The sequence below is a fragment of the Cariama cristata genome, unplaced genomic scaffold (genome assembly GCF_000690535.1).
Source record: "Cariama cristata isolate BGI_N322 unplaced genomic scaffold, ASM69053v1 scaffold1848, whole genome shotgun sequence".
NCBI classification, from domain to species: domain Eukaryota; kingdom Metazoa; phylum Chordata; class Aves; order Cariamiformes; family Cariamidae; genus Cariama; species Cariama cristata.
Window position 1 is genome coordinate 31,472 of NW_009632621.1, and position 19,956 is coordinate 51,427.

The 19,956-nt window shown below is 38.6% G+C and overlaps 1 protein-coding gene across 1 annotated transcript in view; it reads left to right on the plus strand.

Moving 5' to 3' along the window:
• Window positions 1-2,229: 2,229 nt before the first annotated feature.
• Window positions 2,230-19,956, plus strand: part of STK32B (serine/threonine kinase 32B) — a gene marked incomplete at its 5' end in the record, with an annotated part of 60,175 nt that continues 42,448 nt past the window's right edge. Inside the window, one exon of the mRNA XM_009706398.1 lies at window positions 2,230-2,403. Coding sequence (XP_009704700.1) covers window positions 2,230-2,403 — 174 coding nt within the window. The remainder of the gene's footprint in view (window positions 2,404-19,956) is intronic.

The following is a 19,956-nucleotide window of genomic DNA, read 5'->3' on the forward strand; positions in this document are numbered from 1 at the left end:
ACTCTGCACTCACAAGCACAGGAAACTGGAGTGCATCAGCAGAAACATATGCTTGGAGTGAAAACCCAGTTCCATCAGGCATTAGCATTCACCTGGATGTGGGCAAGGTTTCACGTTTATTTCGGGATTGTTCTGATGGCTCTTTTATCGAGACTAAACATTCATGGGTACACTTTGGAACACATGCCTAATTTTCCCAGAGAAGGGAATAGTTGTTGAATTTAAAAGCAAGTTCACAGCAATCACTCTTTACCTTGCCTTTACTCTCTTATGATGGCTGAATCACTGAAAAAATGACTCAGGACATTTTCCTTCTTGAGACCAGAGTTGCATCAGAACCGTTTCTACTGGCATATGACTTTAGACACCAGGAGAGCTTTTTAGTCCCAGACTAGACACAGTATTTCACTTATACATTTAAGCAGGTTTTTCAATCTCTAATTTTCTTTTCTTTTTTTTTTTTTTTATATTAAAAGGAACCAGACAAAATCTACACTTTACTCAAGCGGTAACTGAAGGAAAAAAATAACATTTCTCATTACATCTGCTTAATGCTACAACTACTTCATTTAAAATAATAGCAGTGTCAAAAAAGAAAAAAATATCTTAAATATAACTACTTATTTAAGCTTTACTGTTGCAATTGCTCTAGGCTCAGTAATGCGCAACATTCGGAGTAATTTGAATATAATTGAAGCCTTCTGGTTTTTTAACGTGTGTTACAAAATTCTGAATCAGACACGATGTGCCACCTACTTTACTGTTTTGCTTTAGAGTTTTGACTTATTGAGAAGTAAGCTTAATGCAAATAAAATGGCTTTCCCCTCCTGTCATTTGGCAGGCAAGTAGAAATGCAACAGAAGAGCAGAGTACCCAGAGACACTTGCTTCTCAGAACTGTGTTCGGAAAGAATAGCAAGCATTTAAATTCAAAACGAACCATCTGTGACAATCCTTAAGCAGTGCCTCATAAGTGCAAGCCTGGGAATGAAAGTGAAACTGTACGTAACTGTCAATTAAAATAATCTAATATAGACTTTTCTGCCTTTGAGGGGAGGGTGAGCACAGATTTTCTGGAAGCCCACTCTTTTTCATTTCCTTAGTGTTTATTTTACAGTTCAGGAGAACTGAATCACATCTGTAACCAACATATATTACACATCTCATGGGAGAAAAGGTGATGGAAGAGGCATTGTCATTGTGGATCACCTCTCAGCCATTCATATCCACAACTGGTATAAGCTACTTTAACTTCACATCAAAATTAATTCTGAAACAATTTCTAAGAGAAGACTTCATGTTAGAAATAAGGTATTCACCATTCCCCATTTGGGAAATCTAAAATACTGTAACTTAGACAGTTACATTCAAAAATGAAAACCAGAGAGTTTCTGTCAGTTTACTCAGATTAGAAATAGAGCAATGGCAGCATAGCCAAGGTAAGTAGAAACACATGGAAATTCCTGCTTACCCAAGCACTATATATACACTATACATTGGCTGGCTACACCTTTGGATTTACAGGATTTAAATCAGATCAGAGTTTGGTCCTCAGAGTATTCAACAGGCAGTTGTGGGAAAAAAGAATTCAGTCCGTAACCATGAAGACTCTGTCATTTTATAAGATATAAGTTGGAGACTGAAAAAAATATGTATTGTTAGGCAGTAAAATTACAGTTTTATTTTGTATTTAATTTGGAGCTACGCTGCAAACTACAGAAAATGCTCAGCTAATGGAACGTTGTATGTATTTATTGAATCTGGAAAATACCCCTGGGACAGCAGCTCTCGATCCTTCCAGGATACTTTCCATAGACACTGAGCTACAATTTTACATCTGTGAATACCCAGTGTGTTTCAAGACCTTCCATTTTATTGCTGATATTTAGTAAGCCATTTTGTCAACTGAACGAGTATTTGGTTATTTTAAAACGTAAAAACCCGAAAGGTATTTTAAATACTGTTTTATCAACATTCAGGTGTTAACCTATGGTTAAAACAAGATAGTACTACGGCAGCAGTTCAAGCTCTGCTTTCCTTGAATATGCAGAGTCCCACAACAACTAAAGTCTGGTTGCAGGATTGGACCACAGCAATGAGGAATCAGTGTATGCCTTTTGAGCAAACCATGGGCTTACCATGGGCAGATCTACTTACTGAGAGCTACCCCAGGGCACGGCTGTGTCTGCGTCACCAACTCTGAGACCTCAGCTGTAACTCTTTCTTCCAGGTATTCCTTTCAAGATGAAGAAGACATGTTCATGGTGGTTGATCTCTTACTTGGAGGCGATCTGCGTTACCATTTGCAGCAGAATGTCCATTTTAATGAAGGAACTGTTAAGCTGTACATTTGTGAGCTGGCGCTTTCCTTGGATTATTTGCAGAAATACCACATCATTCACAGGTGAGTGAATTTTATTTGAGGGATAGGCTGCTTTCTTTTGGCAGAGCAGAGGAATTTTATCACATATCTGTTTACATGATTCTGTTTATTCAAAACCTCTGAAAAGTTTTCATTGTTATCCAAAGGTGGAATTTGACTCTGAAAAGGTTTTTTTATAACATTTTCCTTGTGCCATCAGCCATTCAGTAGCCCCATATAATTCCCATACTACCCTTTCCTTGTTCTGATCTCATACTATGATGTACATTTTTTACTGTAGTCTTTCAACACTAAATACAGCCCATAACAGCATCATGTCTGCTTTTAATTTATTTTTAGTTCTCCAGTGTCCCAATGTTCCTGAACACAAAAATGTTGTAATCCAGTACATCAACTTCACACAACAACATCAGGGAAAGGTCACAAAACCAAAGACAGAATAAAGAATAATTTATTTACTTGCAGAATCTGCATGAAGGTCAGAAGTAGGAAGAGAGGTGGGGAAAGAAGAGAAAGATTAGAAATAAATTGGAACAGAGATGGTGCATCCTTTTTGCACTTCTTATAACAATCTGGGTTTTTTTACTGCCTTACAGCTGGCAATCATAGTAATCCTGTCAAAAAAGGTATCAAGCATCAGGGTCTGTTTGTTTTCCTTAAACAATTTGGCATTTAAGTGAAGCAGTGGGGTAACTTCTTTTTTTTTGTATTAACACAGCAACTGTGGAATTACAACATTATGAGCTTGAGCCTCTATTTTACTCCTTTTAGGCTAAATTCAGGATATTCCTTCCTTATTTACAGTGATCTGAATGCAAAAATAATTAATTTTGTGTGTTACTGAAGCTGGATGTGAGTTTCGGAGATCAAACTAAACTAAGCTGTGCCATGGATCTTCCAGTGTCCAGTGTAAACAAGTTCCTTGAAATATATTAATTGACAGCTGTCATCCCATCCGCCTACCAGAGCTGCCTCATGATTTTGCAATAAAGAACCAATAAAAAGTGTGATCTGACTTTCTGAAGAGGGAGGATCTGTATGAAATCTCTCTGATCTGAGGTGCAGTGGTAGATGGGTTTTCCATATTACTGAAACTGCACAAGACAAAATTCAAGTAAATATTGCAGCAGTTGTTTTGCTTGCAATTAAAGCTCCCACAAATGTTGCAAGCAATTTTCTGAAATTTTGGATCTTTAGCACATTGTTTTTATTTTAGTACATTTTGATGTAATTTGCATACATTTTTCTTTCTCAGTGAATATTTTAAATGCAGAGCTCAGAATTTCTGCTGACCTTTATTTCTATGCCTTAAGCAATGTTCTTGGTGAAAAATAAATTGATGAGCATTTTTATCACCCTTATTTTAATGACAAGACATTTTATGCAAATAGGCTGTCAAAATATTCATGAGAGAATCCAATTCATAATCAAAACTTGTATTTTGCTACAAGCCTGTGACTTAAAAATGTTTCACAGAAGAGCCTGTGAAAGGTGGCAGATGTGTTGAGAGAATGAAGGACTGGATTGAAGTAATTGTCGGTTTATAGTTCTTTGTGTCAGTGTCTGCATTGCCGTGCTCCAACTGTGAAATTGGGCAAGACTCTTTGTTCTCTTCTATATTACTTGATCATGACTAGTAAGCACTTGATTTTACTTAATTTTCTCTTTTTTGCTGGTTGTACTGTAGAGTAACACCACTGGCTTCAACATTTGTTGATTTGCACCAAGGCAAGGGAAGGCATGGGGGTCTGGAGCTGGTTGTTGGCTCCATTTGGGGGCAAGTTCCGCGGTTTGCTTTTTGCTTTCGCTCTACACCAGAAGTTTTCACAAAACCAGACATGTCAAAATACCTGTTTCTTAGCCTGTTGCAGGTCTAACTGGCTGGTTAGCTACGTTTACGTTTATTGTTTAGGGTATAAAGGATTTGGTTCAGGACTCCACTGTGTTATAGAAGACGTTTATTTTTAAGCTGGCAGACCTAAGATCTGAGTGTGGCTCTCCCACTTCACTGCTTACTGCCCAAATCACCCAACTGCGGCACAAGGAACCTTTTGCCTCTCATCTTCCCACCAATTACCATAAAATCCCAAATGATCCACACACCGGTGAACATGTTATTTAGCCAGGAGAGTCCCAACCCATTCTGCCTTCTGCCTCACCACCGCTTGGAACAGGACTCTGTGGGATGGCTCTTCAGCTGCCATAAATGTCTGTGGCATGGCTGGCATCAAGAGAGCAATGCTGATTTAAATTGGCTCAGGAGCTCAGCCAGCAGTGGTACACAATGAGGAGACATGTAGCCATTTCTTAATCGTAAGACACTCTCTTGACTAGAGATGAAACCAGTGAGCTGGTTGGTGTTTATAGTTCATGGTAGCAGACCTCAGCAATATCATTGTGACCAAGTGCTTCCAGTCAGCATTCACATGCTAACCTACAAAACTGTATTAGATCTTTCATTTTTAAATAAGTGCATTGGCAGCAAAAGGGGGAAAAAAGTGTTAGTGAGTCACAGAGTCTTTGAGAAAGCCCCCTACTAAATTTTGTCTGGGCTACAAAGAAAGAATAGTTGAATGATTCATCAGACTGGGTAGGTGGATTTTCAAATTGCAGTATTATAATGAACTGAATATAAAATGTGTGAGTCAGGAGCTTAAATTGTCCTCAATATTTACAGATGTGTACAAAATGTGTTCAGGTTTCCATTACTACTGCATCCGGCAACATGATAGAATGTTTTATTCAAGATTAACCTGCAGCCCCAAGAGTTTGCTGTAAAAGGAAGTGATAATGAAAGGGACAGGAATTATCAGACATGTATGAATGGATGTAGAAGTGTCCAGATCAGCACTATGCCAGTTCCCCTTTGAGATCACAGAATCACAGAATCACAGAATGGTCGAGGTTGGAAGGGACCTCTGGAGATCATCTAGTCCGCCCCCCCCGCCAAAGCAGGTTCACCTACAGCAGGTTGCACTTGCAATGCCTCTGTATTTGCTGATGTGGTTAGTGTCACGATGTACTTTGAATGTGGCAATCATTTCAGCAATAGAAGTATTGTTTCTGCAGGGACAACTTTAACCATAGTGTAAAAACCACTACTATTCCAGTGTGTTTATGAAACTTGCCATTTTTATTAATCACATCCATGTATATAAAATCCGTATTTGTCATGCACAACTCTGCAATAGTGGATTTATTTATTATGGCACAATAATCAATGCTGAACTGTGTGTCTCACTTGCAGCTCTATTGTAAATGTTTGCATTTACATAGATGTTCAGCCAGAATTTTAAAAACTTTAGAAAGAAAACCTTTAAGTTTCAAGCTATGATTTGAAGACTATTCTGAGCAAATTTTTCACTTAACTTACACAACAGCTAACTTAATACTGAGATATCTTTAAATTGTTTGTCACAGGTGATGGCTACATCACAAAACTTTATTTCCTCACAGCCTTGCTGTAACAGTATTTTATCCACATTTCTTAAATGAAAAAATAATTCTTTGAAAACTGGAGGGGCGGTGTTTATTATAGACCCTCGGATCCAGTACACACAGAAGGGCTTCTGACAATTCACATGATCTCATTCATTCTCAAATGTTGGATCAAATCTGGCTTTCTGTTGTCTCAAAGCAGTATGACTAAACACGTTCTTTCCAGCACTGCTTGTATAATACCAGTGAATAACGTGTTGGTCAAAAGTTTTCACATCAAAGGCTGAATAAATTTATTTCAGCCATGAGTAACTCAACCTCCTCCTTTCACAAAAGTTGCTGTTCATACATTTCAATAAAACCACCTGCTTCCTCACCAAAGTAGGCTGCCCATTTTCAATCAGCTAGTTCTTCCAGCAGTAGCTCCAGCGCTGTCTCTCCCAGGATGCTCTTGCAGCTCAAGCCTTGACTCAGAGCAGCGCTCGCCCTGTGGTTCTGCGGCTGCTGCCCAAATAACACACTTGTGCTGATAAAATCACATTTTCTCTTTCTAAGGGGGCATGTGTTAACTGCATTGCCCTTACAACTTTTCATCATTGTTTGGCTCCATTGGTTTTCATCTGCTCAAAAAGAAGGCTGGATGTGGCAGTTGTCTGGAAAGGAAATTGCAGTAACCTTCCAGCACAATTTTAGGATACTGGACTGGCTGTTTGATCTGCGTGCCCAGGGCTTTTTTATTTCAGTGAGGTTTTTTGATATAAAACCATTTGTGTGTGTTTATGTGTACATATATAAGTGTACAAATAAATTTTTGATTGAAGCACAATATGACCAGAATCAGTCCTGCTTGGCAAGTCTGTGCCGTGTGGCTACTGTGATCACCGCTCTGTTTACCATTCCTGCAAGTTCTGCTTCCGACGGAGAGTAGCACCAGGAGCTATTCCAGTTCTGAACACCTACTCAGAGGCAGTGCAGGGTAAGCAAAAGCTAGTGGAAAGTGGTGAAAAATTGAGCATTACATTTTCCTCTGCCAGCTGATCTATTGCAGAGTAGGAGTGTCTTACTTCCACCAGTTAGACGAGATGTACTCTGTTCAGCACTGCTAGACAGGGCTATGGTGCAGGAGATGCCTGTTTGTTCATTACCATTGAGCCTTTCAAGGTGCCCAGCAGTCTCTTGAAATAAGATAATATGTCTAAATGATTAGACTCTTCTTTAAAATGGCCCTTCCCAGTCTCACTTGTGACACCATACACCAAAAGAACAAATTTTTATTTAAGATGTTCCCTTCATAACACCGTCCATTTAGTATGTAAGCAGTAAATAGTTTGGAAATTATTTGAAAATGGTGAATTTGCCCTTTGTTGTTTTTCGCAGCTGTCACAGGCAGTATAGTGCCAACCTGTGGTGTACCAGGACATATTAAAAGGACACAGTTCCTTACAGATTTCAGCTCATACTAGTAGTCTTTTTGTTGATGGTAAGCATGCACAGATGAAGAAGAAAATGTAGTAAAGTCTGAAGTAGATGAAACAAGGAAAAAATAACCATAATACAACTAATATTCATAAGCACTACCAAAGATCATGACAGGTCAAGAGGCCTGTATGTTGAATTTTCTTAATTTGTCTTCCCATGTCTCTTCTATGTCATTGTATTACATTCAATGTAATTACATTGAATACAATTACATTGTATTACATTACAAGTATTACATACTTGTAAACAAGTACAAGCCCACATTATTTCCAAGGACAAATTGCAAGAACTAAGCAATGAGTTATGCAAGAGAAGCAAATTAGAAAACATATCAAAACCAGCCAAAAAAGAATCACCATGCAAACCACAAAGCACAGAAAACCTGCTGAATGCTTATGAACCTGCACTGATCAAAAAGAAAGTGATTCACAAATTTAGGCACAAAAGGTATTTAAATTTCAGTCATGTCCTTAAAAAAAGAATTAGATATAAAAGATATGAATATGCAGATCACAAGCCTTTCAACTTTTGAACAGAATTCTCTACCTACAAGAACAAATTAATTTTACTTCTGTTTGGCAACAGTAAAAGAAAAAGTTATTTGATATACCAGATGACATACTGCAAATAAATGAAGTTGGTTTGGAAACACACTGAGATTTCAATATCCAGAGACTAGATTACTAATGAAGTAAAGCTGCCTGTATTGGGGAAGAGACACAAGGAACACTCTGAGATGCGTGATGCCCCATCAGGTGCTCCAGTCCTGCCGCTGGCACTGATACAATCATTTATTGTTGGCATAGTGTGCTCTCCCTTCATCACTCAGGTGAAATACCAGAAGACACGCACCACATCCTCACTCCCTTCGTACCCCAGAGATAAGGGATCCTCATTGCAGTCAGCAGGGGACTGCTTGGTTCCTTACAGTTTTCAAGTAAGTAGATGAATTTGGCCCTTGGCCCTTTCTTTCATCCTCCTTCTCGTTATTGCAAAGTGGTAAGAATGTGATTACATGAAATATTTTGTTTAGCCAAGGAAAACTCATCTCACAAACTCTATATAATTTAAAATTTAAGTGTCTGATCAATGTTGCTAGAGGGAAGATTTGAACTGCAGATTGAGCTTGGCCAACTATTTTGCATTAGGTGAAAAACTTCTAGTGCTAAAAGACAACCTAAATCAAGTCCATTGTAAGTGTGTGTTTGTGCTGTATACTGCTCTAGAGAAGAAGTGTCCTTCACTAAAAATACTAAGTTCTGTGATTGTAGTTGGTTTTCTTATTGCTTGCTTCTCTGTTTAAAAACAGACACCCAGACAAGTGAAGATATGATCTAGATATACAGTGTATGACATGCATCTAGAAGAAAAAGTTATGTCTTACCAATTCTTCTGTAACGCAACTAGAAAGAATTTCAAACAATTTTTCTGAACTGTAACTTTTGCACACTGATTTCAAGGTTTTCTTGAATCCTTCTTCACCTCACTGTCATTTATCTGCAACCAACAAAATAAACATGAAAAATCTTGGTTTTTCTAAATCTCTAAAATCACAATACCATCACTAGGGCATTGTGGACTTATACGTGTCTGACTTGCTCCTACCAGTTGGAGCTCCATACTCCTCACTACTGGAAAGCACAGCTCTTTTGGAGCAAGATAAAGCATTTCCACAGAGGGAATCAGCACTTCATGCTGTTCACAGCTAAGCACACAGGAGCAGGAGACAGTGTAAAGAAACTGAGAGCCAGGCAAATTCAGACTCTCTGTCACATCAGGAGGTACAAATCTTTTTGAAAATGGGCAACGAAAAGCTACTAATCTTACTTTGCCACAGAGCTTGCAACTGAAGTGAGTGTGATAGCCAGCATCCCGGAGACACCAGCAGAGCCACTGATGCCTAGGATCAGCACACACTGTTCTGTGGAGTGTGCTCAAAGAGAACATATAAAGTCCATGTAGATATTACACACCAGTTTGCCCATTCCATGCTCTGCATTTTGCACTTTCCAGTCACTATGACAGGGAATATAGTGTTGATTTGGCTTATGTCTTCCAGAGGGCTTTCTTAAAGCCCATGTTTACACTTGTTCTGGGGTTATAATGACTTTCCTACAAATTGCTTCTAGCTCCTGCAGAGTGCACCCCCACCTAAATCAGCGGCCATCACCTGTCTGTGTTACTGTTTTTCCCCTCCTTCTGGTTTTCTTTAAAAATACCTTTACATTAACCTACCCTTTAGGAAGAGAATTTTTATACAAGTAGTCTTCAGGGCACATGATATGTATTAAAATGCTACACATCCCTCATGTCCACAATTTAGCACCCTGTTGATGGATAAAGAAATAAAATGGTTGATTTCCTTCCTTCTCCCACGCCTCAGTATTAAAATTTTGATCATGAATCATTTTCAGAGATTCAGACGCTGAGGCAGAAGATGCTGACAGAATGGAAGCAGAGCTCTATATTCAAGATTATCTCAGGTCTCCATCCACAAATCTGATCTGGTTTATGCTAGTTTTCTGCTTTAGTGTATTGCTAGCTTCTCTGTGGTCAATGCAGTTTGAATGTTATCAGAGAGATCTTTCTTTCACAGAAATCTAGAAGGCACTCCTTCTAGAGAGGCATAACAGTACCCACAATACTAATTACCTATCTCATACAGCACTGCATACTTTACTCCGGTTTTGTGACCCACCATTCCCCACCTGCCATCCCAAGGCTCTGCTGCTGCTCAACCTCCCCGTGTCAGCTAGGAGGGGAGGAGAGGTTGAACAAAAGCTCCTCTCACCCGCTCAAATTAGCAATGAAGTGAAGTCTTAATTAACAAGGGGGAGAACAAGAGCTAACCTCCTCTGATACAACACTGATCCTTTTTTTCCAAAGCTTTGGTGTTAATGTTATATTAAAAGTATTCTGATATGTTTGCATCTTGGAAATTTCACATCATGACTGTATGCAGGCATATTCTCTCCACTGAAGTGGCAGATTGCACGCATTGTGCTTGAGTCATTTTTTTGTTTGCAGTCAGTGAAGAAATTTTAAATCTTTGATTAAAGTATGTAGATGGAGAGAGGGAATATGGAAAAAAGACTGTAAACTTCAGGCTGAGCAAAGTAGAAACCAATAGCAGCATATGGACAATTGCTTCTTTCTCTTGTTTCTGCTTTAATGGTTGCAACATTTTTTCATCTTCAGTGAGCCATACATACATAAAGTATCATTCCCTCAGAGATTTCTTTACAGTGTAAGTTTTGTTTTAATATAAGGCAAAATAACAAAGACATAAAGAAAAAACTGCACATTTACATTATTTCCTCATGACTGCAGTAGTCTTTCGTATCTCAGGAATTGAGTAGCTTGTCCATGATGTGGTAGAAGGCATTTCATTAAAGGATATGGCCATTTAAGCTTCCTTCATGCCTTGGAAATGCATTCAGCAGCTTTCAGTACAGCTTTGATATTTCAGGTGAGATGTGGTCTGCTTTTGACTTAGTAGATAGATGAATGGATGAGAAAGAGTGGGAGTTGTAGCACTGATCATCTGACAGAGTTTCATCTTTCAAAACAAATCATCTGGTGGGCAGGGTCTGTAAGTAATATACAGATTGCCGGGAGATTGTTCTGCTGAAGTTGCCTTCTCAATTTTTTTTCTCTTGCATTTATTCTCTATATCCTTTTTTGAGAGCTCTTCAGGGCATTCCCTTGAGATTATTTTCAAACATTTCTATATCCTCTGTGTACTCCTGTCCCGACTCCCCTGGATGGGTTTTACAGGGGAGAAAATACAGCAGCTCAAAGCTTTGATGCTGCACGACAGACAGTCCTACTGATGAGCCTCAGCTTCTCCCAACACGTGCACGCACAGCTTACATTCATCCCTGAGGGAATTTCCTACTGACCCTATGGGGATAACTGCACTTCCCTGCAGCAGAGGAGAAGGCAAGCCTACAATTCAGCAGTTGTGGTGCATATGCCCATGCAGAACTGCTGTCACCAAAGAAAACCCTTAAAAATACGGTGCCAAACTGGGACCTTGCAAGGTGGCTTCACTTTCAATGAATCAAAATTTATTGAATTAGTTTCTGGGAATTTGGTTATTCTTTATACTGATGACCAAAATCATCTTTACAGTCAGACTAACAAGAAATAACTTCTCTCCAGTGGCTACCAGTCTTTATTCAGTCATTTATCTGTTCGTCTTGTTATACACTTGAAACTTTGGTGCTGTTCTGAATGCAGAGGAGTTGCTTTCTAGTATAAGAATAAAAACAATACAAAGCTGGAGCTTCTTTTATTTTTTTTTTCCTTTCACAGTGACTAGTCTGTGTTTAATCATGTTATAGTCTCATGATTTATTTCAGTTATATTCTTATCGCACATTTCACACTTTTTTTTAGGTTTGGTGGTTTAATTATGAGCACAGGAGATTTAGAAGACAAATATGAGTTTCTTATGATAAAACTGTGGGCCCTCTCTATACACAGATACTGTCTTTACTCTGCTTTCAGGTTGAGCTCAGATTGAGATTCAAACTGTATATTTCTCTGGCTTTATTAAGCCCTTAAACTTTGTTAGTTTTTAGTAAAAAACACTGCTTAAAAAGTCATCTTTCTCTGTAGTTGTTATCATTTAATGTCAAATGATGTGCGATGGAACTGGAATGACAAAAGTCTTTGTGAATGATAAAAAACACTATTAGAAAAATAACAGCACAGAAAGTATCAATTTTTTAACAGTGTCAGAAAATCAAACTGGTCAGACAGTTGTACACTGAGATCTGAATGTCTGGCCCATGAGTTCAGAGTTTGGACTTTCAGTGAATGTGGCTGATTTTTCAGCCAGCTGAGCAGCTGCTCTTTGGAAAGCCAGTAGCAAGAAAAAAAGAAATTAGCGGTAAGACAGATGGATTTGAGGGTATCAAGAAGAAAAAGAACATCATCTCCCTGCAGAAAGTGTGGAGGAGATGTCCAGAAGGGCACTAGGAGGGCTGAAAAAGAGACCAAGGAGTGCAGAGCGTGATGTGGGGTGTGGGCAAGGGAAAGCTGCCGTGGAGAGGGTCAGACCCTAAAAGCCAAAATCAGAAGTGACCAGAGAGAGTGGAAAATGTGGGAGAGAGGCACCATGAAGTCAGGGGGTGCAGTAACAGGGGAAATAGGGGGTCAATGCCAGTGTATGAGTTCCAGGTCAGAGGGATAAGGTTTACTGAAAGATGAGTGGTTTTGAGTATCTCTCTCTTGGTCATTGTTGAGGTCAAACAGCTTTATTCACCAACTGTGAAAAACTTTGCTCAGAGTTCTGCAGATAAAAATTAATACACTGGCGTAAAAGTTAATCTCCGTGTATTCCTAGAAAAGGTGCTGACTTGGGGAAATGCAGTTTTAGATTTGCTATGTTGCTCTCTCAAGTTGCTAGGAAAATTATGATATGGTCCCCTTTAAAAATATCAGATCAATGGGTCTACTCAGCAAGTGTCAGAAGTCTATGCTGAATGCAAGTCAATAAACAATAATTGCCTTATTGTCAATAATCAATAACAATTACTAACGTAGTCACTTAGCAAGGCTTGCTGAATGGAAAACCTATTGCCAGAATGCTGCATTTCTCAGCTTTTATGCTAATTAAATGTGTTAGTTATCTAGAGTTCTGCCTTTAAAATCTACAGAGACTCACAGTTTGCCTCTTAATTTGTGATGCTGCAGATTTTTCCCCGATGGTGCTCCTTCAACTCTCTTTGGCAAACCTACTCAGCCACAGAAACGCTCTACAGATGGACCCCAATAGAAACACATGCACTTACATATGTATAGAGAGTTGAATACTAATTAAAATATCAGCTTATTTCCCTGAGTCCCAGAATATCTCCACTGCTGAAACTAAGAATTATGAGCACTTAGGTAAGGATGTCCATTTCCAGCCAACAATCTTTTATCTTATCATTCTTGTTTAATATTTACTTTTGGAAGATACACAGTCAATAAGGAATAGCGTATCAGATCTAAAGCTGAGAAATTGAATTATTAGGCCTTAGTTGTCTAGATTTTTGAACATTTACATCAAACCAGTGTAACTCTTTGGTTAATGGGAAGAATGGTGGTGCTCAGTCATTGCCTGCTCTTCCCTCCTGAGAAATACTTGGTAATCAATTTCCTTATATCAGGCAAGATTTGATCTCCCTGAGGTGAAATGTGCCTCCAGTTGTACAAAAGCAGCTCTGTGTGGCAGTGTCAGGTTCCCTGGATGCCACAAATGGTTGGGCTTATGATGGCCACCTGTCTGGAGGGAAGCGAGGAACCCCTGTTCTCCTTCCTCAGACACCCCCTTCTTAACCTCACATGGCTAGAAGACCTTACAGAGCCTCAGAGGCTTTCATGCTGCAAATGAGGAGGATGTTTTATTTGATGGCAGCAACTAAAAAAATTCTTAAGTGTGCACAGTATTTTAACTACAGCACAGTTTATCATGTATGAAGGATTGCGTTCTTCATGGTATGAGATGATGTCAAACAAGACAATGAGCGCCAGAAGCATGACTCCTGCAAGAGGCTTAAATACCTGTCTGCACATTTGTGATAACACATTACAATAATTTGACTCGAGAACATCCCAGTTGTTTTCATAATTTCACACAGCACACAAGATATTTCTTATGTTTTTTAAAACTTATTCCACAGTTCACTAAAATCTAAATGCAGGAGTCTATATTTTTTTAGTTGGCTGTCCAAAGAAGCGGATACTTAGTCAACACAGCCAACAGAATCTAAAAAGCTATTCAGCTCATCCAAAAATAAGCAGTCATCTGAATAACTCTTTACACTCCAATGACCGTGTTGTTTATCCATCCATTGACTACAAATGGGAATATAGATGCCTAAATCACAGTAGAACCTAATCCAAGTATCTTAATCTGAGAGCTGAATCCCATCTCTATTTTCAGTTGAGTACATAGCAAGAATAATCCTTATAGTAATTTCAGTGCAAGTAGTTACTGTAACAGCAGTTTCTCTGCACGGAGTCTAGTTTAAACACACCTTCACCCACACTATATTCTTGCCTAGTAATCTTAACCAGGAGGCTGCTACTACGGTCTGTGGAGTCAGGCAATATTGCCAATCTTTCATTCCTTATCTAGGTTCATAAAGGGGAGTTGGAATACTTGGCTGTTTGATTCCAAGCAATATGTTGCTGACATCTCTTAGAGCAGAGAGACTTCTTAAAAATGAGGTGTACTGGAATATGAGTTGCAGCCTGTCAAGTCTCAGCTATCTTAAACAGCAATCTGCAGGAATACACGTATTTATTGCTCTGTGAGTTTCTTTGTAAATGTTCCTTTGCAAAAGGATCCAAAGTTATTCTTAGAAGTAATTTATTACATCCCTCTCCAGGATAGGTGAGGCTGGAGCTAGAAAAGTGTCATGAGACTTCTGTTCAAAACATTAAAGATTGGTTGGATGGAGCAAATGCAGCATAAAATCAGATATTTGCCCCTCTGTTTCATGGAATTAATCCATCTGTTGGTGGATTTCACAAGAAGACCTGCCAGCTGCTGCTGACATTTCAGGTAGTAGCAGGTCAGTTTTTTTAAGCATTTACCAAATACAATTTTCTTTTCAAGCATAGACTTTGCACCTCATATCCTGGACTACTGCAGATAACTCTTGCATATATCAAATCTATAAAAACACTCAGAAGGGGAAGCATATGCAGGACATCAAAGCTCACTTGACTGTGGAACATATTCATCCTCCTCTCAGTGATTTATCCTGGTTGTGTATATTATGGGGTCTGAGGTGGTCAATTTGAGGAATAAAAGCCCAGGTACTTATACCCATGGTTCTCATGTCATGGGCAGGAGCTGGTAGGAGATGATGGCAGTGGTGAGGGTGATGGGGAATCTGGCGTTCATGCTAGCATTTGGGGTTTCAGATCAGAGTGAACAAGACAGCATTGCATGGTTGTTTTCTGCTTGCTGGTCTACAACTCCACTCCCCACTGCACTGTACTGCTGAAACTTGGATCGGTAGAAAACGTGCTTAATGGGAAGCCTCACTGATATATTGAAGGGATGACTGCCAAGGCACTCACTGAAAACCTGAAACTTTTGAAAGCTGCTGTCACCTTCCTTGTCCTGCACGTGAAGTCCACCATGCTGAACCATACTTTAATTGCGAGCCATGTTGGCTGAAATTAATCGCACTATGGTATGGATGAAGGAAACAGTTGTTAAACAATGTGATATTATTATTGTGGATATTGCTCTTCTAACAGGTATCTGATGAACTTTTATGTATAGAACCTGGTAGAGCTTTTAAGGCAAATTTTAGAGATATTATACAATAATTACACACTATGAACACTGGCTGACTTAAGCACACGTGTGTGTTTGGAATTCTGTGTATTTTCTTTTTGACTTTGTCTGATAAGCCGAGCAAACTTTTGGAGATGTGATACATCTGAATGGATCTAGTCTGTATTTCATGCAGTGAAAAACAAACCAGCAGCTATAGGAATTTCAGCCACTGCAAAACACCACACTTTCGATGCTAGCTTTTTACAACAGATAAGCCACATGTGCTTATCAGTAACAATGCTCTCCTGATTTATCTTTAGGCAGAGGACAAAAATTTCTTCTCTCAGTCTCGCACATGGATTTCTGCCTGTGTAAATTGGAAGAGGGCACATGCCTTTTTACTGGAAGGAAACTGCTGGCAGAGTACACGCTGAGTACATTCTCCTCCTTATTTCTAGTCAAAAGCTCTCACATGGTATCATGGAAAGAAGCATCACTCTTGCAATGTACAGGCTTTCCTGCTGGACCAGATAATTCTTTCCAAACGCCACACTCCAGTTAGCATCTAATGAGTTGTGCACTTCCCGTGGTTATCAGAGATGTCACCTGTTCTTGAAAGCTGATTCACATGTAGGGGTATGACCCTCGTACTCATATACACAGAAGGTCTCAGCAGTACTTGAACCAGCAACACATAAAAGATTAGTCATCAGCTGTGACTTTATCAACAAATTACTGCTATGTGGTGATTCTTCATGACTCCTCCTTGTCTGGAGAAGCATCTTGCTGAAAAGACTTTTTATTTGAAATGTGGTGAGGTTTTGGCATCATTACAGTGTTGACAGTTGTTCAAGGATCCCCTCAGAACTACCCAAAAGTCCAAGGGCTGTAGTCATGTGTAGCGTTAGCTCTAGAAAGCAGTTCTAGCAAAGGAAGTGACACATTTGTCATTACTTTGAGTCCTTCAGGTAAGATGAAAACTAACCATCGGATTGCCTGCAAGTCATTTGTGCTGGTTAATGTTCAGTTGGAAAAGAACCACTGTGTCTGGAAGAGGAATTCTGGATAAGATAGTCTGGGCTTTCTTATGCAAAAGCTCAGTTTATGTGGCTGCAGTGATACTTTCCAATCCCAGTATCTGAGATGCTATACAATTCAACACAGAGGAGGCAAAGTACAGGTTCACGTTCTCCTTTGGACAAATCTTTCTAGCTTTTATAGCATGTAAGAATCTTCACGTATTTTTCTTGCTATTGCAGTATATAATTACCTCTGTGATAAAGACATTGGATCTTCAGGAAGAACAATATAATGAAATGTGTTTAATATTTTTATTTTAATTTATCATCTATGCAATTTCCAGAGCTAAACCTAGCCAAGGAAGACTATTATCTGGCTATATATACCCAGAAATGTGAAAGGTTCAGTATAGGATCCCTATTTTTAAAAAGGTCATTTTCTTCAACCTGGGATAACAACATCTACTACAACTATTTCTCTAAGCTAAAATTGACAAACACAGCGTTTCCAAAGACCACGGGCCATTCAGACAAATGCAGATATCACTACTGCCACCTGTTGTTACAAGTACAGAACTGAAGATATTTTCATAACTATTTTTCCAAATGGAGGTAAAATTGGAAAATAACGAACTTGTTCCAGTTGACGTATTTGTAAATAAGCATGTTTTGATGCCTTCTTTGACAACTTTGTTTAGTGAGCTATGTAAAGTTGGCTAGTATAAGTGCCAGGAAAATCCAAGATCTTCATGGACACCTAGTAAAAAATAGTACTAAAATAAAGAGGAACCACAGGCACCATAATGCTCAGCATCACAGTAACATACTTTTGTGTATCTAGATACTACAATCCCAAGCTTTGAACCAGGTGTCCAGACATTCTTAAGAGGTACATAGGAAGAGGTAGGGTCTTCAGAGGCCTTCATTACTGAGAGCTTTTTCACTTCTCATAATTATTACAGCAGTTATATCTTGCATACATACTAGAAAATGGTCTTGTCGCCACACAGGTTGCCACACAGAAGAAAAAGGCTCCAAAGTGTGATAACAGGCTGGATGATAGGATTCTGATTACCATCATATGAATGCATGCTACCAGATAATTAGTTGGAAGTAGTTAGGGAAGTTTTGTTTCTGCATTAAAGCCCCAGGAGTGGGAATTGAAGAGAAAACAAAAGATTTCAAACTAAAGAGAAGATTTTAAATAGGAAGACCCAATAAAAAGATTTTTTTGCAAGGCCTACAAATTTGTTGAGTACCTCAAGTTCATGAATAATACATCACAGATTGTGTAATAACAAAATTACGTATTTCTGATTAGTGATAAATACATCATATGGGATGGCATGTATAGAATCTTCTCAAAGGTCTTTCAGTTTTATGGAAGGATTTTCAAACCCTGAAACCTTTGCTCATTTTTTCACACAGAATTCTGTGGAATTCTATTAATTTTTAGATTTAGAAGTTGCCTTAATGAGTACTGTGAGATTTGAACATATAATTAAAATATCATAAAACTATTAAAACACTGTGATAAAACTAGATTACCTTTCAAGTTGTAATGTTTGTCAGTCTGAGCCTTTCTTGAAGGAAACAGTTATTTTTTCTAAGACATCTGGTATCTATCTATCCACATACATATACTTATTTGAAAAAAAACCTGCTGGAAGTTGATGATTCTGAAACTGTATCTGGTAAATGACTGCAAAACTACAAATTTGGCTCCATGCTTTATTTAGGGTCTGAAACGTAGATTATTTTTTTTTTCCTGGATGGAGATGTGGCTGACTAAGTAAGTTCCACTGGACTGAACTTAGACCAATTAATGTATTAGCCTTTTTGACATTTCAGACTAGAACAGGACACTGGCAGCGATGCCCTTTGACATTGCAAATAACAGGGTCCAGAAAGTACAAGTGGAAATGACTGAGTTGATTGAATGAATTATTGTACCCTTTGCTTCTCAGAAGATAAATTTATGCATGGACATCCTGGTGCAAAACAGCAGTTTATTTTGCTTTCAAGCAGAACTAGTAGACCTCAGCTCTGCTGGAATGTTCTCCTTACTCGAGAGAAATAGCTTAAAAAGGTGCATTCCTATAAATATCCTAGCTTAGCAAAAAAATGCAACAATAATTACCTGTGTCACTTGTCTTTGGTTGTCAGTGAGTAGCCCAAGTTTAAATATCTAAAGATAGGGACCAGTACTTTAATTTTTTGTTGTCTCAATCACTTGTTTCTGCATTTGCTGTCCACATCTGTGATCAGTGGCTTTTATTAGTAGATAATGATTCCTCATTCTTGTTTTAGTCAGACACCATGAACTCTGAAAGCCTGTTTCTGAACTTAATTAGTCTGGTGGCTTGGGTGTCAGATGTGGTGCCTTGAACACATCCAGTTTTGTACAAACAAACATCCGCAAGATGTTTATTTCTTTACAGATTTCTCACAATCTAATACCACATCTTCTCAGCTAATTTTCAATTTTACTGAAGTTTTTAGATTTCAAAATTACAGTGATTCACAGGGTCATGGCATGGCATGGCATTCATTAGAGCTGGAACAGAAGGCTCTGAAGGTCTTTTTGTGAAAGGAGGGTAAGGGGCAGCAATTACTGGTGAGATCTAAGTCAAGGGTACATGAACTGGCAATCAGAGGTCTGGAGCAGTCAAAATTCTTTCATTCCCATCCATCTGACAGGAAATAACAGTAAAGAACTCTGAGATGATTACTTTGCTTTTGTTTTAATACCATTGAACGTTTCTTGAAACTGGGAAGCTAAAAACATGAATGAATGATGAGATGTTGATGAAATGAAGAGAGGATGCATCAGACTTCATTAAGACTATTTCTTGAGCAAGTACTCTTGGTAGGTCTGCACAGTTCAGCTCTGGAGGATACATCATTTCTATGCTGCCCTTATAGAAGCAAAGCACCTCTGACCAAATTAATCTCTTGGTTGTACAGTGACCAGTATATATTGACTTTTCCTTCATCCAAAGCTTCAACAAGTTTACTGTAAGAAAACCTTACTATGTATGCCCTCGCTTTCTTTACGAACTGCACACCTTGCACGTGTATTATTTGTGAATCTAAATATCAAATAGAAAGAAAATAAGGTCTCTATCTGTGAAAATCAGAATTTGTTCACATTTCTTTCCATAATCTGGAGGAACCCCTTTATAATGCATGATATGGTTCACTTCAGTGCTCTGATATAGTGATAAGTCCCATGTGAACTCGCATAATTCATAGCTGAAACTTATATTTCCCAGCTCATTGCCATTTTTATGGCTGTTAAGAACTGTTATACAGCTAATATTAATCTTAATGAAAATTACCCAGAACT